The sequence below is a fragment of the Styela clava genome, chromosome 1 (assembly GCF_964204865.1).
Source record: "Styela clava chromosome 1, kaStyClav1.hap1.2, whole genome shotgun sequence".
In the NCBI taxonomy this organism is placed as follows: Eukaryota; Metazoa; Chordata; class Ascidiacea; order Stolidobranchia; family Styelidae; genus Styela; species Styela clava.
The window spans coordinates 6,651,714-6,672,075 of NC_135250.1; the positions used below are offsets into that span (position 1 = coordinate 6,651,714).

General features: G+C 35.3%; 1 protein-coding gene across 1 annotated transcript; it reads left to right on the top strand.

Annotated features, from left to right (window-relative positions):
- Positions 1 to 1,611: 1,611 nt before the first annotated feature.
- On the top strand, positions 1,612 to 19,748 carry LOC120343570 (kelch-like ECH-associated protein 1). Its single transcript, XM_039412790.2, has 11 exons — positions 1,612 to 1,926; positions 3,136 to 3,320; positions 3,647 to 3,827; positions 4,492 to 4,612; positions 4,950 to 5,120; positions 5,843 to 6,007; positions 6,366 to 6,571; positions 7,773 to 7,913; positions 15,688 to 15,893; positions 16,136 to 16,312; positions 16,935 to 19,748. Exons 1-11 carry the CDS (start codon positions 1,844 to 1,846, stop codon positions 17,078 to 17,080), a joined length of 1,782 nt encoding a protein of 593 aa, XP_039268724.1. The 5' UTR covers positions 1,612 to 1,843; the 3' UTR covers positions 17,081 to 19,748.
- The last annotated feature ends 614 nt before the right edge of the window (positions 19,749 to 20,362 follow it).

The window sequence follows — 20,362 nt, forward strand, 5'->3', positions numbered from 1 at the left end:
CTGTCTCGACGATACTTCCTTGTCCACCGATGCTATAATATGAAATAATCAAAGAACGACTAATATTAGCGATTTCTAACGTGGAATACTGGACTGATTGGTCGAATGTCATCAACTACCTACATCCATGGCTCATATAACGAGTTACAATTTGTATATGTTTGCAAAATGTTGGTTTTCTTTGGCAATTATATCATAGGCCTATCAGATATGGAAAGCGTGACAAAGAAAGCGTTCAGAAAAAACCTTTCAAAGGGGGTGTCATGAATAGTTTCATCATGATTCCTTTTTTTACATTAAAACACTTCAGAGTTAGATTTTTTTGAAACTTCAAATAACCGATTTGGTACGTGAATACCTAACGTATTATCTTATGAGTAAAGTTCTTGTTGGATCAACTGTACAATATCACCCAATCGGTAAATAAGAACTAAAGTATTACTGTATGTTTGAAACTTTAAATGATACGTATACGAGGAAATCCCCTTTCAAAATAAGTCTACGCCCTCAATTGTAGAGAGTAGGTACGTCTATCTACCACTTGACGACTGAAGAATAAAAAAAATGGGGAACTTTGTTGCGTAAGAACAAGAGTTTTGTGGCACAATTTTTGAGATATCGATAGCGGTACCGATTGTCTTTCGTTGTGGGCGTTGGCCGCTTTGACCAATCAGGATCCAGAGACCAATTTTATTATTGTGGTATTTCTTAAAATGTTAGGTGGTTTGGAGAAAGCTGCCTTATACTCACGCAAAAGTGAGTATCTTGCGAACAAAAATAAATATACAATATAGTCAATAATTATATTTTGATGTTTTGTAGTTATATCTTTCGAAAGTACGCCTAATTAAAATATTATCGGTCACATATTTTTATGGCATGTTGTAATTATTTTATTCCAGTTATGGTACTCGGGAACAGCCCGAGCGCTGAATCATGCTTCCACAACATTCCGGACATTTCCTACAGCGAAAACAAGTATTCGACAGGGTTACTAAAAATCCTGGTAAATATACACTAAGTGTTTCCACGGACTGATTCAGATAAAAATATCAAACGAGATAAGCCATGGACAATACGTATGAACACAAACAAAAGACAGGCTAAATATATACCTTTTGAGGCAGGCAAACGACCTGAGGTTGCGCGCTTCAGCCAATCAAACAGTTGGGCTTGTCTCCGCGTCGTGCTCTTTGTCCGGTTGTCAGTTTGTTCTTGTTTAAAAAAGAGAGTTCGATGAACCGTAAATTATCATTGCACGTGCGTGACTCAGCAGTCTGCTTTTATTTCTTCGTTGTTGATTTCTCTCATTTTCTATGGTTCCCTGTACAAGTTATCGCCATATTTTTCAGACCAAACGCCGAGGGCGGCATAGTGACTGCTTTATGTAATTTCCGTAGCTTTTTTGAGGTTTTGGTTACCTACAAATTAGACCGCACGATATCTCAGCTGTTCATCATATTATAGTTATATTGTGTTGTAGTTTTAGATCAGGTTTATATGACATTAGCTGTGTTAGCCTTCAGGTTTATAAGAGCATGTCATACTGCTGTACTGAGTCCGTACCCTGTATGCAGGGTTTATTATTCTGTAACATTGTAACATTTCGGTTGTACCATATTCGTAGATATATAAATAAATGGAAATGATGCATAACTAAACAGGCGGAATGGCTATGTATGTATGGAATTCTGCGATGAAATGTTATATATCAACTTTAACAAACGTACTGGAATTATACCGAAGCAATATCTGTATATCGTACTACTAGATAGTAAAGTACTGCTTAAACCCAAAAGCGCAGTACCATTCTACCACTGGCTTCAATCAAACCTACAATACAATGCCTCGAAAGAAGAATTCATCTTCGTGTGAAGTATCAGGAAAATGTCCTGGGCAAGTAATTCCGACGATGGACGGAGACAGGTATGTTGATTCAGAGTATGAGTTCATCTTATCGGGTAAACTCGATAAAAAGGTTTGCTGGTCAGTAATTAAACACAGCCGATTGCGATCGGACCATTTACAGTATATATATAAGTTATATATATCGTTTTTCATAGCGAATCACCGCTGTATTCAAGTAGCTTTGATATCACATACGTTTTTTGACCTGTTTGCCCCGTTGGGCAACAAATTTATCAGTCTTTGCATTGTGTTCTGTTCTTTTCTGCTGCTTCTGGTAACTGCGGTAACATCTGGCGGTACCCACTTCCCACTTTACTGACGAATATGGTGATTTACTAAAAATACACGAAATAGCTGTTTTTCAATCAAACGCCTTCCGAGCCTGGGATACGTGCGATTGGTGTCGTTAAGGTGAAATTATACTGATTAATCATCAATCTAGTTTTGTACTATTTCCGGATATCGGTTACGTAGGTGCTATTTACGTTTGATCGATAAAAGCTTGCATGCAGTTTCACTTGCCGATGCTGCTAATTTTACAAACGAAAAATTGCTTGTCCCGATGTCCAATAATACTTTTATGGTCTCTAGAAATTAATGCTCATGATGTCACAATGAAACAAAGCTGATGCCTAAATTGTCAAATTGTAAAACGATTTTCATTCAGTATATGACCGAGTCAATTTGTTATTAAAAAAATGCTAATTAATCTTGTAGTAAAAATATCAGACAAAATGCCAGTCCTGTCGCGATGTTATTAATTTGGCTTTGACTTGCCGTTTCAAATGACCTATCATTTAATCCATAATAGTGCAAGTAGGCATTACTGTGCTAACAGTGTTCGTAGCTAAAAGAAAGAAAAGTGGCACAAAAAATTCATGCATTTCTTCTTGGAGAAATCGCCTGGTTATGACTTTAAAATCTGTGATAGAATCACATATATTACTTTGTAACACACGATAATTTGACCGAATTTGAATAAAAATTTCCAACTTTTTCGTTAATCGAAGTATTATCTTTACGTAATCCGGGCGTGGAAAGTACGACAATTTTATGTGTACGATATGGTTAACATTGAAACTTTTAATTTTTTTGCTCGCTGCCGAGGAGTTCGCTTATCCCTTTTCGTTTTGCTCGATTCCTAAAACTCATATCACTCCTCAAAATACTTTGCTTGCGAAAATTCACCACATAATTATATTTTTATATATTTTCCGTGACTCCTAGGTTGGAAAAATACGAACAGAAGGAATATCCAAACGATTCTCTGGCCATCATGCACGAGTTGCGGTTGAATGGACTTCTTTGTGACGTAACAATAAAACTTGAATACGATGGGAAAAAGCAGAAATTTCACGCACACAAACTAGTGTTAGCAGCGTGCTCGCCATATTTTAAAGCCATGTTCACTGGTAAATGATATTTTCATGTATAATTTTATACATTAAAAGATTACGGTAACGTAATAATGATATAATATAAAATAGATAATAATTTAGTTACTCCCCATATATAGGTACGGTTTCTCAAACATTCATTTCGGTTATGCCGATGTTTTAATATATTTTAATCAACACGGGCTAATGTTTTTCAACACCTTCCTTAGTGCAATATCATTCGCAAGCTATCGTCATCGCCAGGATCGACAAGGAAATTCAGTTTCTATTTCTAGACGCCATTGTGACGTCATCGATGAAGTAATAGGTTTCCAGTATGATTTTTTGACTGGTTTTTTCAGGTGGTTGCCGGGAACGAAATCAACCAGAAGTGAATATGAGCGAAATTCACCCAGAAATATTCACCAAGTTGCTTGATTTTGCATATACCTCAAGAATATCAATTAGTGAAAAATGCGTATTGTATATAATGCAAGGTGCAAACATGCTTCAAATGACCCATGTTTTGAAAATATGCTGTCAGTAAGTGTCATTTAATTAATTCCTAGTATTTCTTAAGGCTTGAAGTTTTTTGTGGTATTCTTCTACTTCCGTCTCTCTGGGCAATCCAATTTTTGCGGTTGCACCATTTTGTTTATTGTTATATTCTGAGTTTTGTGGTAGACCTGATTTGACTTTTGGAATAACCAGAATTTCAAACTGAAAACTGTAATCAGAAACACATACCATCTTTTACCCTTGGTGTGTTTTTGTATTTGTATCCATAATTTCGGTACTTCTGAAGTATGCGCACCAAGATGTCGCATAACCTGAACCCTAACCTGGTACACAACCTGAGTTCAGGTTGTGCGCCATCTTGGTGCGCATACTTCAGGAGGTCCATAATTTCTATGTGCGCAATTAAGGACCTGGCTGTCTTTCCTTTAAAATCTATATAACTACCATCAAAGATTATTTTCTGCTGGTTGAATGTACTACCCATGTTCCAAAATTTTAATTTAACACGACGCATTAAAGCCGAAATATTGGCGCCCCGTCATATTTTAGTACAAAGTATAGACGACGGAATGTTCTATGTTGTCTGTCTGTCGCCCAAAATTTGCCCCCATGTGATGAAACACTCCGTCTAGTACTAGTACATTTTATTTGGCTCCTTTTTGATATATTTTGAAAAATTTATTTTTAGATTTTTGGAAAAAAAGCTCGACCCTACCAACTGCATCGGCTTGGTACAATATGCAGAACATTTGGGAATGACATGTCTGAAAGAAAAAATTGATAAATATATAAGGACACACTTTTGCGAGGTAATTCAGTATTTTTAATATAAGTATGTAGAAATAATATTCGATAATGACTTTTTCAACAGAGAAATCGCCATTTTCTGTTCAATTACGTCATTTATTCGATCACCTTTATAAACATTGAATATGAATACTTAGCCTTATTATCAATATTAATGTCGCCATTTTAATATGTAACATTCCATGTTTAATACTCATACAGAGAAGTTAAATATAGTCAACATTCCGCGGTTAGTTATTGTCATATGACCAATATCGCAAATCATATTAGCTTCGGTTAATGTCAAAAATACATATAATTTCCATTAAATTACTGTAATTTTTATTTAATTCATCTTAGGTCGTTCAGTCCGAAGAGTTCAAAGACATTACACCATGTCGTTTATCAACAATAATTTCATCAGATGAAATGAATATAAAATGTGAAACTCAAGTTTATAAAGCCGTTGTACAATGGGTCAGTTATGACGTTGAAAGAAGGCGAGACTACTTTCATATGCTACTTGAAGGGGTGAGAAGATTGTTTTTTGTTATCAAATATAAACCATACTTGATTGGAATGCGCCAATCATCAACTGATTTATGATATAACCATGAGTGGTAATTTTGAATAACATTTTTATTCGTTCAAACTTAGAGCAAATTTTGATTAGTTGACCATTAGAGTGAACAATTAAACTGCAATGTTCGATTTGAACAATCAGTGTCTTCATAAAGTTCCTATTTTCCGCCAAACGGCGATATTCGCATTGATACACAAGAGGAAATTTTTGGCCAATGCATAAAAATATCGGCGTTCAGATTCTCGTCAACCAAATTTCTGCGGTAAAAGTTTTTTCCAAAAAAAAAAATACTTTGAAATTTATTTCATACAACGATTTTACACGCTTTTCATTCCGGATAAGGCCAGACGAAACGGAATCTTTGTCCTGGGTGAGGTGCTGGGCATGGGGTTTCAACCCAAAAGTGTAACCTGAGATGCCATCATAGCTATGCCCAACGCCTCCACTAATATGGGTCATAACGACTCGATTCTGTCTTATCTTATTTCCATGACGCAGTTGAACTTTCAATTCTCACGATAAAATTTTTACTGGTAACATGCAGATGGCTTCACACTTTTTACACCCCTGGATCAGTAATTTTGTTTCGCTTTTAGAGGAGTATTTGTAACCTTGTTTCGAGCGAATCATCATAGAAAGAAATTTTATTTATAATTCAATTTATTTTTAGGTTCGATGCCACTCTTTGACGCCGACTTTTCTAGATGAACAGTTGAAAAATTGTCCGACCGTTGCAAAAAACCCGAAATGTATAGAATATATCTCGCTTATTATTAAAGATTTAACATTGCACAAACCGGTTCATACGAAGCCTCGAACACCTATTATACCTCAGGTGAGCAAAGGAGAAATATGCAAGTTATGACTATCGCAGAAAAGCGTACCAAATTTGTAACATATCCCCTGGCCTGGCCTGTTATGATATCGCATCTTTTACTCACCACATTTCGTAGTCGGAACATAATTTTAAAATGTGTTTGTTATCAAAAAACACGACAAAAATAGGCCTTTTGGTAATTTTGGTTTATCATCATATTTACGATCTTCTATAAATTCTACGAAATAATTCTCTCTCTATATATATAAAACATTTTCTCGTAGGGGTCAATTTCCGGCATTTACTTCCGGGTTCGGTTTTGGGGGCAAATTTTGGGGGTCAATATTTTTTTAATAACAATTATTTAACTGTACAGGTAATCTACGTTGCTGGCGGGTATTTACGCCATTCACTGTCCAACATGGAATGTTATAAAGCCGACGAAAAACGCTGGTTAAAATTATGCGATTTACCAATGCCAAGATCAGGAATAGCGTCGTGCGTCGTACGTGGACTATTTTACGCAATCGGCGGACGTAACAATTCACCTGAAGGAAATATGGACTCCGCATCGTGCGACAGGTTAGTTTTTTTTGCAAATATAAAAAAAAAATTAAAAAAAAAAAAACGTCATCAGGTGTTGACGTCACAGTATGAAAAAAACATATATCGCCATTTTTATATTGCTGAATGTAAATGTCATAGCATTTGACTGTATACAAAAATTGCATCGTCATTGCGTACTGGTATGTTGTATAACTCTGAGCGCAATACTGAAATTATAGCATTGTCGTTTCGCAAGTTATAAAACCGTTAGTTTTTTTTTATTAATGTCAGTGACATTTTCATAGCTATTAAATATAGGTCGCACTTGATACAATTCTTTCACGTTCGATGAAGGGAAAACCCAAAATTTGACATCGGGATTAGTATTACTTTCATGAATTAAAATGCATCTATTTAGCTTCATATAGAATTCATAGAATATGTTTAGAATAGTGAGTGCTATAATTTAACCAACATTTTACATAAAACAGCTTTTGTGCTACTCCTAGACATCGTATATAAATACCGATTACGATTCATAAAATATATCTCGGGATATAGATCAGAACCCTATGTATGCTTTATCCGAATCAGAGAGATAAAATAGTCAGTGAAAGAACCACAATAGTTTGAGTAGATCGAATTTGTGGCTGACATAAAGCCCTGTTCGTTGAAAACGCGCCGAATGAAATATGGCTATAATCTTGTGCAACATTATTTGATATATTCTTCCTTTTTAAATTTTGAAACTTTTTATTCGCTTCACTGTGCAATGTGCATAAAAACTCGTTTTCGTCTGTCGTTCGATCTTCGATGGATTATTAGATATTGCCGTACGAAACTCACAATCTGGCCTTCGTGCGCAAATTTATCTATAATGTGTTTATGAATATGTATTACAATAATAGTAAATGCGTTGAGAATATCAGTAACGCTACCTATACCCAAATAAATAGAAAAATTTCTTCCCAAAACAAAACAAAAATCCTCCCTTGTCCAGGTTGGAAACGCTGGTCTAGTGAATTGGTTTTGATTGAAGTTAATTGATTGAGTAATTTTGCGGTGGTTATCATAAGAACAAATTTCGGCTATTTTAAATGCAGATTACCAATATATCATTCTTAGCAAGTTTTGAGTTTTTCAATCATTTCGCCGATTCAATCAAGGATCACGTGCATTCGTGACTACTTTTTATCATTGTTTATTGTCTATGAATTCCACTCCTCCCAATTACCAGGTACAATCCTATGACGAATCAATGGCACACTTGTTCATCTATGAACGCACCAAGAAATCGAGTTGGAGTCGAAGTGATCGATCATATGATATATGCAGTGGGAGGTTCAGACGGTACAGACAATCATAACACAGTCGAAAGGTAGGCTTCGAAAATTTTATTGTTCTGTTTTTTCAGTCCAAGGTTATTCTAAATCACGGATTCTGGTGTTTACTAACACATTTGAATGGTTATTTGTAATTTTTTTCAGCAATTTTTTCCCCTTCCGCTTGTAACATGATTTTTGCATTGAGTTTATTAAACAAAGCCCTCAACGCCATCTTGCAATTCTATAGGCTGATAGATGTTTATAAATTTGGAAGGAAAAATAGCTTTTTCTTTTTTTTTAGTGAATTTGTGAGTGACATTTTCATTTTCCAAATATAATTTATTCCAAAGATTGTGCGCTTCAACGCCGTTATTTATCTCCGGAACATGCTTGATTTGGTACTATCAAACCAAATATTTGATTTACACTTACAAGGGATAGTAGTTTTCATTTACTTAGTTTATAGGCTACCATGTCGGTCGTTAAAATTAATTTTTAATATTTCGTAATGTAAAGCGCAAATTAATATTTCGTAATGTGAAGCGCAAATTGCCTATGGTCGGTGATAATTTACTACCATTAAATTAATTCCATGTATAGAATATATCATATATGATCTATGTTAATTTTACCAATCTATATCTCGAACACACATGGCCAGGTATGAGATTCAATGATGCTTCCCGTCTACGAAAACATTGAATTTGTTGCTAAGACTCACAGTAGATATATGGATCGTGTGTGTGTACCTTCCTTATTTGTATTATTGCAAGTCATTGTGAAAGTGCTATAGACAAAATTTATTCCGGGGATCTTAATTAGTACTACTGGCAATTTGTCATTCTTCTTCGAAAATGAGCTTCTAGATAATTCACAACCACGCCTATTTGGGCGGTGCTAGACAGAATATTTCTATCGTAAACATGAGTTTGTTTTTTCTGACCAAAAGTCACCGTCAGTTTTTGGAAATTCAAATCAAGATGAATATGAATTTTTCACGGAATGTTTTTTTTTTATTAGCGGAGTTATGGACAATAACATGAATTTTGTTAAATTTAATATTTCATGAAATATTATCATTATAAATTTAAAATAAAAAGGCTTACTCAAATTTGAAGAGTCCAACCATAAAGCGAACATAATAAGCACATGCTTTAATAATAAGTACCATGTTATAGGAAAGTTAACGTAATTTTAGAGATTATGTTGCGTCCGCGTAATAAGTAATAGAATTTCAAAGCTGAGTTAACGTATATTATTGCAGTGGTTAACGATAAAATCTACAACGGGACTATTTGTATTTTTAATCTAATATATGTTTTTCCGAAATGCAGCATTTCATAATATCTATCTCAGATCATAATCCAGTTTTATATAACTAAAAGCAGTTTTTTATTTGTTTTTTAAATTGATTTCACCATGCATAAAATGCTTGAAAGATTATATTCGGGCCATGTTTAATGTATGATAGCCAACACGCCGAGGAAGGCGAATCGCTTAGCCAGCGTAGCAGTCTGCAGATGGCTGTCGGCGCGCAAACTGCCACCAATTCGTTCGTTAAAACTGCAAGTCATTGTGATATTTCATTTTACGTGACCGCGCCTGTGGCTCTAATTTCGTGCCTGTGAACTGCTTGCGTTCGTTTCGGCGTAATGTTATAACAGTTATTAAAATGATTAAACAAATTGTGATTGACGTAACATAGGAAATGTATTATCATCAAGTGCGGGCCACAGATATGCCATTGCTAAGACGTGTATTTTATTGTGAATGATAATAAAAGCAATATATATTATTAGCATAGGCTCTAAAATAGTGCAGGCGACAGCTATATGCGTTTTTGTATGTCACGATCACAATTCAGGGTTGGTATTACATAACTAAGATCTACCACCATTTTGATATGCAATTTTTTACGGTACTAACTACTAATATGCCTACAAAATTTCGAAAACATTTCAACCAAATTGTTACTAAAAATGTAACAAAAAGCAAATATTTTCTTCGAAATTCCGATGAATCATATCAAAATAGATAAATAAGGTTAACTGTTACTTTCTGCGTAGTAAATATATATTCCTTGTGTAAGGTGATCAAAGTTTCGCTTTCGTCATCCAAATCTGAAACGTATAATTGCTGCCCATTCAACTTCCTACGCGATGACTAAGCGTACGAATTATGGTCGCGTGTACGTAAAAAGAGTGTTTACGTCGAATGTTATGCTATTCGTTAATCCACATTCTTCAATATTGTTATTGGACACGAAGTGGGCTTATGGGTCGCTTTGATAAATTGTTGTTAGGAACAAAAATCGCCAACCAATTGATTTCAAAATGAATGAAGCCGGGGGGAACGCTATTGCTTTTATTTATTCATTTATTTATTTTCAATTTTCTCTGAGTATGTGGAATTCGATATTTCATCCAAAATTCAGTACTCCCGGAGTGTGTGTACCAGTTTAGGGTCAGACTATAATTTTATTCCGATTTTTCTTATTTTAGTTCTATTACGAGCTCGGGGACTGTCTGTGTTAGCCAAATGAATATATCCCATAGGCTAGCGTCCCTTTACACAACTTGATGTAAAGTAGGCGATCAACTTAGTTACCTCCATATTGGTACCTTCGTGAATATATTTGAGCGTTGATCTCTTGTAGTTATTATGATGTGAAACGGAAAATTAAAATGATTTTATGTGTTATGTTTTCCGCCCATACAATCATCGATGTTATTTCTTCCTACGTATACAACTATGCACCATGGATACAACACGCGTCTAACTACGGTCCAATCATGGCCAAAGCTTAATAATCAGTTTTCTGAACCATAAAAATAGTTAGTGAGACGGACGTTTGGACAAAATATGTCGGCTTTTGAAATGGACAAGCAATGGAGATTCAATAGCTTATGGAATAATAGACGAATATTGGGAAATATTTGAGATAAATTGTCATTTCCGTTACGATCTTCTCAGCCCAGAAATATTCAACCACATCGACATATATTTTATCATTATTTGTACAATTTTGCCGGTTTCTAATTCTATGTTACCAGATATATTTTTTTCCGCTAAAAAATAGCATATTCGCCATCATTTATTTTGTGTGGTAACCCAATTATGCCTCATTTATCTATACAACATGAATAGACATGAGAAAAAATTGCAAATTAAATTCTTAAAACCACCTTTTCGTAATATAGTCCAAATGCTATCATCGCCCATGATAAATGGAATAATAATTATTTGACGAAGTGTCTGAATTCTGCAAGAAAGACTAGGCGGTCTTCCTCGGTTAGGATTTCATGATTGTGTCGTCATTGTGTATCGAAGTGATTGTTTACTCTCGCCAACGCAAGGTCGCATATTTCTTAATCTGTCACGTGATCTTTGTTTAGTAAGGCCAGGTCACATTGTTGTACAGCCGGTTCGTGCACAGGTCTCTGACCGCGAATATTTTTCGCCTAACCCACCCAGTATGGTTTTTTGTTCTTGTGTATTGCTTTTGTAAAGAAGTATATTCGTGAGAGATCGCTTTTCATTAGAATACACCAAATTTTCGGATCGTGTAAATTCTGTACTTTGCAAACATTGGGTAATATTTCTCAATATGGCTACACACAGGTGACTCACGAATACCTTGTAAAATATCTTCATGTATATTATTATTGAAATTAATATTTATTACAAAGTGAAATTCTAGTATACGATCAATTACGGATCGTGTCCGAAAAATTTGCCACAGGAAATTTCGCCGTAGGAAATCTCGCCGCAGGAATTTCGCCGCATAGGGAAATTCGCCGCATGAAAAATCGCGCAAGAGCATTTTGCTGTAAAACAAGTATTTGTGATAAAAACAGTTAGGTTTATAGGGTTAGGGTATGCTGTTAAATAACGAATCTTTTTTAAATAAAAAGTTACTTCCAAAATCTAACTATTTTTATCACAAATACTTGTTTTACAGCAAAATGCTCTTGCAGCGAATTTTCCTATAATAGAACCATTACTGATACCGATAATTTTAGAAGCGGTGGCTAGCGCTATGGTTAGTAACATCAAGACACACAAACTATCACCTATTTTTAGGTTGAAAAGGATTATTTTTGAACATTTTTGATTTAAATAACTTTGCGTTTTCGCTGTGAAACTTACAGCCGCCATCTTTCATTTTATAGAAGTTCACTCAAATCAAGATCCTGGTCTCTCAAGTAACAGTATTTCGAAATAGTGTTCAATTATTTCACAATTTATATTGCTTCTTTTGTTCGTGGCCACGATTTGAGATATGCTGTAATCCAAACACATTTCGACTTTGATATTATAAAATCATGAACAAGATGGATTAAAACAGAAAACCGATCAAAAGGAAACCAAATGTATCAGATTCAGAAGTATTAAATTTTTGAGCGAAATGGAGTTTGAAAATTATTATTTTTCATGGTATAAAACAGAGATGGACAACAATTTTCATATTAGGATATATTTAGGCAATAACAGTGTCATTGTATTGTAGCAATATATCCAACATGGTATGCTGCCGCCATTTTGATTTTGGAATTTTTGCAAAATTCTTTCGGCCACCCCCTTATCAAACAATATGAAACTAAATTTAATCGTGTTAATAATTTTCTTTTTACTCACATCCTGCGCGTCTGGTTTTCCTTAGAAACCACAGACGATGACAAGCAAAAATTATATTTTGTTAATTCTTAACCGAGCCTCGAGCAATTATTTGTTTTCATCAAAAGTAAACAAACTGATTGTTTTGATAAAGGGGTTTTCCATTTTCTATTTTCTATTTCGTGATGCCAAGTCGTGATCGTCAGCAAACTTCAATTCAGTGGATCGTATTATTTGATTTTCGATATATATTTGAATAATCCTGATTAACAATTTATAGTTTATGATATATTGTTTTGAAATTGATATTTGATTCTTTGGATCCATTGTGGAATTCCCCCGCCACTATGCAAAATAATGTCTGATTTGGGTGTGGGCGGTGGTGTTTTTCTCAAATCTCACACTTTTGCATCAGTGGGGAATTTCTACAAAACATCCGATTCTTTCTTTAGTTATCGGTATCTTCAAGCTTATGATATCCCCTATGGAAAACCTTGTATTTTTAACCAAATATTCTAATTATATACCGTTAGGATATAATACCGTGTTTAGGCCATTTTTATAAATCATTCAAAAATTGGGACAAGGTACATGTGGCGCACTTATTTCGTACCGCTGACTACGTTTAAGTTCTTTTCTCAGCTAGCCGACCTAAGTAGTTAAATATGTGAGGCGCTTATACCCTATTCCCCAAATTTCAACGAAGATTTCTTCTGAATTTCGTTGTTATGAAACCCCACCACTTAAAAATAAAATGAGATCTTGAAAGAGTCCATTTGTATTCGATGACTGTGATGTTGAATAAAAGATATCATATTTCGAAACATTCGATTTAAAATGTGAAAATTTGGCGTTTTCATTGCTCTTCAACTCAATATCAAAATACATTTCCTACTTCGCGTGTATTGAGATGCGGTCAGACGATCTACATCAAAAGTTATTATTGACAATGTATTTGATATCCGTGGTTATCCGATTTTGTGGTCTTTATGTGATAAATTAAATGCGGAAAGTACTACATACATTTTTAAATGACTTTTTATGGTGTTTTTTTTTGTCATCAAACATAACCAACAGCCATAAATTGTCAATCGGGCACGAGCGGGAGTGGTCGTTTATTAACCGTTGCCACGAAATACAAAAGTACTTTTATGTGTACAACATGTCGCTCGTCACGCAGATTTTTATTTTACGTGTCACAGATAACGTAAGATGACGTATTCATTTTCGAACGGGGTTGTGAATTGCGCGCCAAAAATTGTCTATACTGTTAGAACGTAGCCAACCATGAATGAGTTAAGTACCATTCGCAAATCAATTTTATTTAGTTGAAGAGGCTTATTTTAAAAATATTTGGTCATTTTGAAGTGTACCAAATTGCCCGACGTTTTTTAATTTTACGTAGCGCGCGAATATAAATCAAAATTGAAGATTAGTTTGGAATGTAGTTGGTACCGTATGTGAGACATCAGTTGCATCATGAATTCCAATGTATATGCTCACTTCAAAGCATTTATTCAAATTTTCATGTCTATTCGAACCAGTGATATGTAATCACATATTATTCATTTCGAAAAACCATGTTTCAAGTCGGTTGTTCGAGAACAATTTGGTGTTTTTCCAGGGCCCATTTATAAGAGAAAATGGGAAGATCCAAAATAAAGATTTTCCTTCAAAAACATTCCTCATTTCCTAATTTACCTGCATTGAAGCGTAGTTGCTTACTGAAATAGAGAACAATGCCAATGGTAGGGTAGGGCCTTGGTGGACAATCCTGACAGAACGCTTCTCTGCCGACCCATATTCGCAAAAATAGCAAAATTTGTAATGTATTATGAAAACTCCACAACATATGAAATGAAAAAATGAAAGTACTGAAAATTTGAAATCCAGTTGCTACATTAGTTTGCGAAGAAATGCGATTTTTGACGACAACAATTTGCCTAACGATTCATAGGTTCATTTCGTGTCCAATCCGATGATGCATATATTCAAGAAGGGTTTAAGATATAAGTGACCGATGTACATTGCATATGTACGTGTCACCTGTTTATGGTTTTTGACGGTCGGTCTATTAAAAAAACACGCATACGTATAAGTATCCCAATTGCGATAATCCTGTTTGAAATATGTAAACTACATATGTTTCTAGGACGTTAATATGTGTCCTAGTTGATGTTTCTGATTTCGGTTCAAAAGAATTGGCCAAATGTTCAATAACCTCTGCTTTTTGCATATATGAAACATCTCGTAGAAACGTATTTTGTTACGAGTAAAATATGGCAACCCTTTTTTTATGGCCCTCTATTACTTGAATAGTCAAATACGAGTGGATACGCAAGACACCCTTTATACCTTAACCGCTTAACGACAGGTAAACCTTATGTAAGGAGCTTAACCCAAACCAAAACATGTACAATATTCATATATGACCAAGCATGTTCATATATAAATAAGTAGCATTATGACGTAAACAGTATCTGCTTTACATCACATACAAGGTCACATTTAGTTTGACTTATTTGGAATGTTTACACCGTTGCTATCACTACCGTCCGATTTTATTTTAAAGCAATTCCTGCTATCTTTTGCTGTATGGTTTGCCAAGTCCAATCCCTTTGTTGAGCATTGCGTCATCAGAATGCTCCAGAAATGAAACCTAACGAGATATGGTTATTTGAGTGTACTTGTTGACCTCGAGTTATACTATGTATTGCTATTGTACATGCCCTATTTTTGTACTTTTGTTTATCTTAAGGCCTTTCATTTCGATACTCCCGTAGTGTGTGTACCAGGTTAGGGTTAGGCCATAATTTTATTCCGATTTTTCTTATTTTAGTTCTATTACGAGTTAGGATTACTGTCTGATATTACTGTCTGTGTTAGCCGAGTGAATATACCCCTGCCCATAGGTTTCAGTCACTTTACGCAACTTGTTGAGTAGGCGAACTAAATTTGTTAGCTTGACTCAATATTGGTACACACACTTCTGGAGCGCCTTCATTTCGGCATTCATATTGTTGTTGTTACCGTACATTATTATGAGCGTAATACGGTTTTTGGACATCATAATTAGCATAACAGACGATAAAATAATTGATGAAAGTAAATGAATAAACTGTTTATGAAATCAGAAGGCCTACATAATTTAAGTTGTTGGGTTGTTCATAATGGAACAAAATAATTAATCATAGTCCTTTTTGTTTTCAGATATGACCCGCAAAAAGACACTTGGACCATGGTAAAATGTATGAAAACGAAGCGTATCGGCGTAGGATGTGCAGTAGCAAATCGAATATTATATGCAGTCGGTGGATTCGACGGCCGAAATCGTTTAAAATCAGTCGAAAGATACGTTCCCGAAACAGATGAATGGTGTTTTGTTGCCTCAATGAACACTCCAAGGAGTGGAGCAGGTGGGTCTTTTGTAGGACATTTTTACAGGTCTTTAACGATGAGGTTACTTACATGTTTCGAGCCTTTTTTCTTAACTCCTTATATTCCTTCCTTGAACAAATATTTACATCAAGAAAACTTTTTGAAATACGTAGGTTAACGTGCGTAATTACCACTTTAACGACGTCAAAATATCCTATTTAGTATGCTTTAAAATACGTTGTTAATATTTTTGATAACATTGTTTATTTGTTACATCCAGGCGTCGTTGCTATCGGTAACTACATTTACGCCGTTGGTGGATACGACGGTACGCAGCAGCTGAATTCAGTTGAAAGATATAGCGTAGTAGACGACACTTGGCAACCTATTGCCAGAATGAGGCATAAACGATCAGCACTTGCAGTAACTGTACACGAAAATAAGATTTTTGCATTAGGTGAGTGAATGGTAATACTTGTTTTAATATTGGACTGGAGGTATAGGTGGTGATTTCTAAGGTACTCTGGATTCCGGGACAATTTAAAAACGACTCCGATTCTTGGATCCGGGTTGGGAAAGTTGTTGACTCCGTTGTTCGACTCCGACTCCGAAAGTTGTTGGTGCAAATTTTGACTCTGACTTCAGCTCTGACAATTTACAATCGACTCCGACTTTTTTTGGATTCGGATTGAAACAGTTTTTGATTCCGACTTCGGGCTGGTGGAAATTTTGACCTCCAGCTCCGAGAAAATGAAATTGTGATAATAAAACCTAATAAAAAATGAATGCCTTCTTTGACTATATTGGCATCATAGGGTAAAAATGTTTGGGTTTAAATCCCATGTCCACCACCTTGCCCAGGGTGTAATAAATTGGTTAGGTAATTCGAAACCGGAATGATTCCGATACCTTCAAATCATAGCAGCTCGCAACCCACAGAGGAAGCTTACACATGACCTTGTTTGGAGTGAACGTGTAGAAAGGTACCTCTGTACCAAATACCACAATTTAAGGCCCCACCATGCAATACTGACTTGTGTCGACTAAACTAAACTTTCAATCTATATTCAATTACACAGGTGGATACGACGGTTCCGATTTCCTTTCCAGTGTTGAGTATTTTGATCCCGATCGGGGCGAATGGCGAGAATTAACCAATAATATGAGCCCGGGAAGATCTGGTTCTGGAGCGGCCGTCGGATTTCAACCTTGCGTTCAAAGATAACGAAAAACGGCATGTGGTTCGTATCTACCACATATATCCTATCTGAGAAGGCGCTTTCGAACCGACTCACCGAAGCGCATATTCACGAATCAAGGCAAGTGATTCAGATGAAAATCAGCAATATGTAACGTATGCAGTTGTAAAATTTAAAAGCGGAATTTCCCGCTTCGATCGAAACGGACGATCAAAAAAAGAGCGACAAACGAAACGAGCAACTGGGGCTCAAAGTTGGAATACCAATCCCGACTTCAGACCTATTTAATGATTTTGGAAACTGAAAAGCTGATAAACCTAGGCAGGACTATCAAGCATCAATTATGACTTTTGAAATTGGACAGGAAGTGTACTTATGGAAAGCTTTGCTGAATTGCTCCTGATTTTCTGACTGGGGTTGTTAAGTTTTTTTTAAAAAAAGCGTTTTTTCTACTTCACTAATAGACCCGCTGGAGGATACGCCCTGATAATTGAAAATTCATGACTACGTTCTTTGGAGTCGCTACAAGGCTGTCCATTTTTTCAAACTTTCTCCGATCCCCACGATAATTTCACCCTGAATTTTGCTAGGGATGATAATTCGCTGTCACACTTTCATGTGACATTCGGTGCAATTATTTTACCATTGAATTAGAATTTTGCAGACCATGTATACATTCGTGTTCCTATATTGGAGCATTTCTCTCTTGTATCAATGCGTTTTATCGACAGCGATATTAGAAGTCGTCATTTTAAGATCTGTTTTAATCTGATTCTGTCATCGAAACATTACTACGCACCACGTTAACCCTGAGAAAGACAAATTAAATATCTTGAACATCCCGATTTGGCATCCCTCTTGTACCATAGTAATGACTTTCCCAATAAAGCCATTCCCATTAAAAATAGAACAAACCTATTCGCTCAACAAAATTTTTGGCAGACGCGTTGAATGAGTTTTAAACGAAAGGTGTATTCTTATTTTATGTACGTTGTATTTATTATGCTTTTACTACGTTTACAACGTTGTTTTTAATTTCTCGCGCACTTTTTCATAACGCAAAGAACGTATCATAAAACGGCAGTAGCCATTTTTTTTTTATTTAAACCAATTTCGCAGGTTGAAAACTCATTCCCACGAACTCATCTGGAAGGTGTGATAAATAAAGGCCAAACCGGAAAGCTTCCAGTACATCCAAAAATAGTGTTTTTCTCATTATTTGTTTGTTGTAAATGTGTGAGAATGCCTCAAGAAATAAGTATTATTAATAACTAAATTATTTCTGCTTTTTTCCATAAACTATGGATTTGTGAAGTATTCTTGATTGGAAAGTGCAAAAAATTATTATTCCCACAGAGTCAAATTAGTCATTAACAATTCACAACCCAAACCGATTTAACTAAATACATGTAGACTCAAGTATTTTGATATCGATCAATAATTATCATGCGAATACAGCATGGAGGTATTTTTCTTACAACACATATTTCGATGGCTTTGGGTTTGTCCAAAAACTCTACATACCTCCAAATTCAATATAATATTGCTGGCTATTGTATCGACCGTTCTGTTCAAAAATTTGTAAATTCAAATTTTCACATAGTATTTACTGTACAAATATTTATCTTAAAACGAATCAAATGTTATTTATTCATACTAGTCTTATTTTGAATTTATATGGCACGTCGTATTGTTCTAACCGCATAATAATTTCCCGCACCATCCGACAGCACCAGATATTTTAATGCTGCAAATCACAACAGTTTTCGTCCCAAATCTGTAAAGTTGTTGGTAATGTCCTGAGGCGTGTCCGAAAAATTCGCCGCAGGAAATTTCGCCGCATAGGACAATTTGACTATGAAAAATCGTCGCAAGAGCATTTTGCTATAAAACAAGTATATTTGTGATAAAACAGTTAGGTTTATAGGGTTAGGGTATGCTGTTAAATAACGAATCTTTTTTAAGTAAAAAGATACTTCCAAAACTTTACTGTTTTTATCGCACATACTTGTTTTACAGCAATATGCTCTTGCGGCGAGATTTTCTACGGCGAAATTTCCTGCGGCGAATTTTCCTAGAACCGTCCTGAGATACTCAGTAGATAACACTGAAGCCGTAACTATATTTATTTATATGTACACTAAGTTTAAAAGAGTTTGTTTATTAGAGAAATATTACATTACGGAAAACAGCACGTTATGGAAAGATTGAACCTATTTCACTGGCAAGCTCAGAGCTTGTTTTTATTATTTTACTGCTAACCAGTCAAGACATGGGTCTGTTGAAGCTATTGGTAAATATTGACGCGCAGACGTATTAAATATCGCTTATATTTTTTTTAAATGTTTAGTCAATCCCTCTGTTATAATTTCTATTTGTCATTTTACTGATCTTGTGGATTTAATTTTAAGAAAGTCTTTTTTTTTCATTTTTTATTCCTGACTAAACGAGAAGATGTTGAAAATGTTTTCTGTGGAAGCCAGTGTCCTCCACGTTTATGATTTGCCAACAATATTGATGGATGTTTGTAGTTCAAGTTTCTTCTTGCCTTTGCTTTGAACTACCACATTTTGAAATCGGTATATCCACCCATGAAGTTCCATATATATACCTTCGCACTGTGATTATTATTAGCATTTCATATGCACGTGCGATATTAAAAATTGAATAAACCTATTAAAATATGAATGTGAATAAACGTAGTTGTTATTCTCCTCGGACAAGATTTTGGGAAGGCTAATGGTAGCCTAATCCACAAGTCTGAAGATTTTTTGTGAGATTTTTTGGATCATAAGCATTATCGGTGGTATCGCAGGGGGCATCGCCGACTGCGCGAGAGTTGAAGAGGTCCAAGTTAACGTGACTAATAGACTGATAAATGATGGTGAATTCCACATGAGGTTGGGGAAAACGCGAAAAATTCTTCGCCATATGGGTCCATCGACGGTAACCGAGCAGGCAAACGTTGATAGTAGGGATGGGCCGGGATTCGGATCCGGACTCGGATTCGAGTCGAATCCAGGCATTTTTTGGACTCGGATTCGAGTCCGCGTCATTTTTACCGAGTCTATAATCAATTCTGTTTTTACTAATTTACGCCTATGTTTGTACTTTTGCTTCTATAAATCCCACTACATAAATTGACAAGGTAAAATTCAAGGTTAGATCTGTAACAATATCCATCGTGTGCATTATAAACACTCCTAATAAAACGACGACAGATATCCAGATGATATAACGCAAGTTAAAAACTATTGATCGCTTATAACAATGATGTTGCGCCAGTCGCCTTCAAATTATCTATCCTT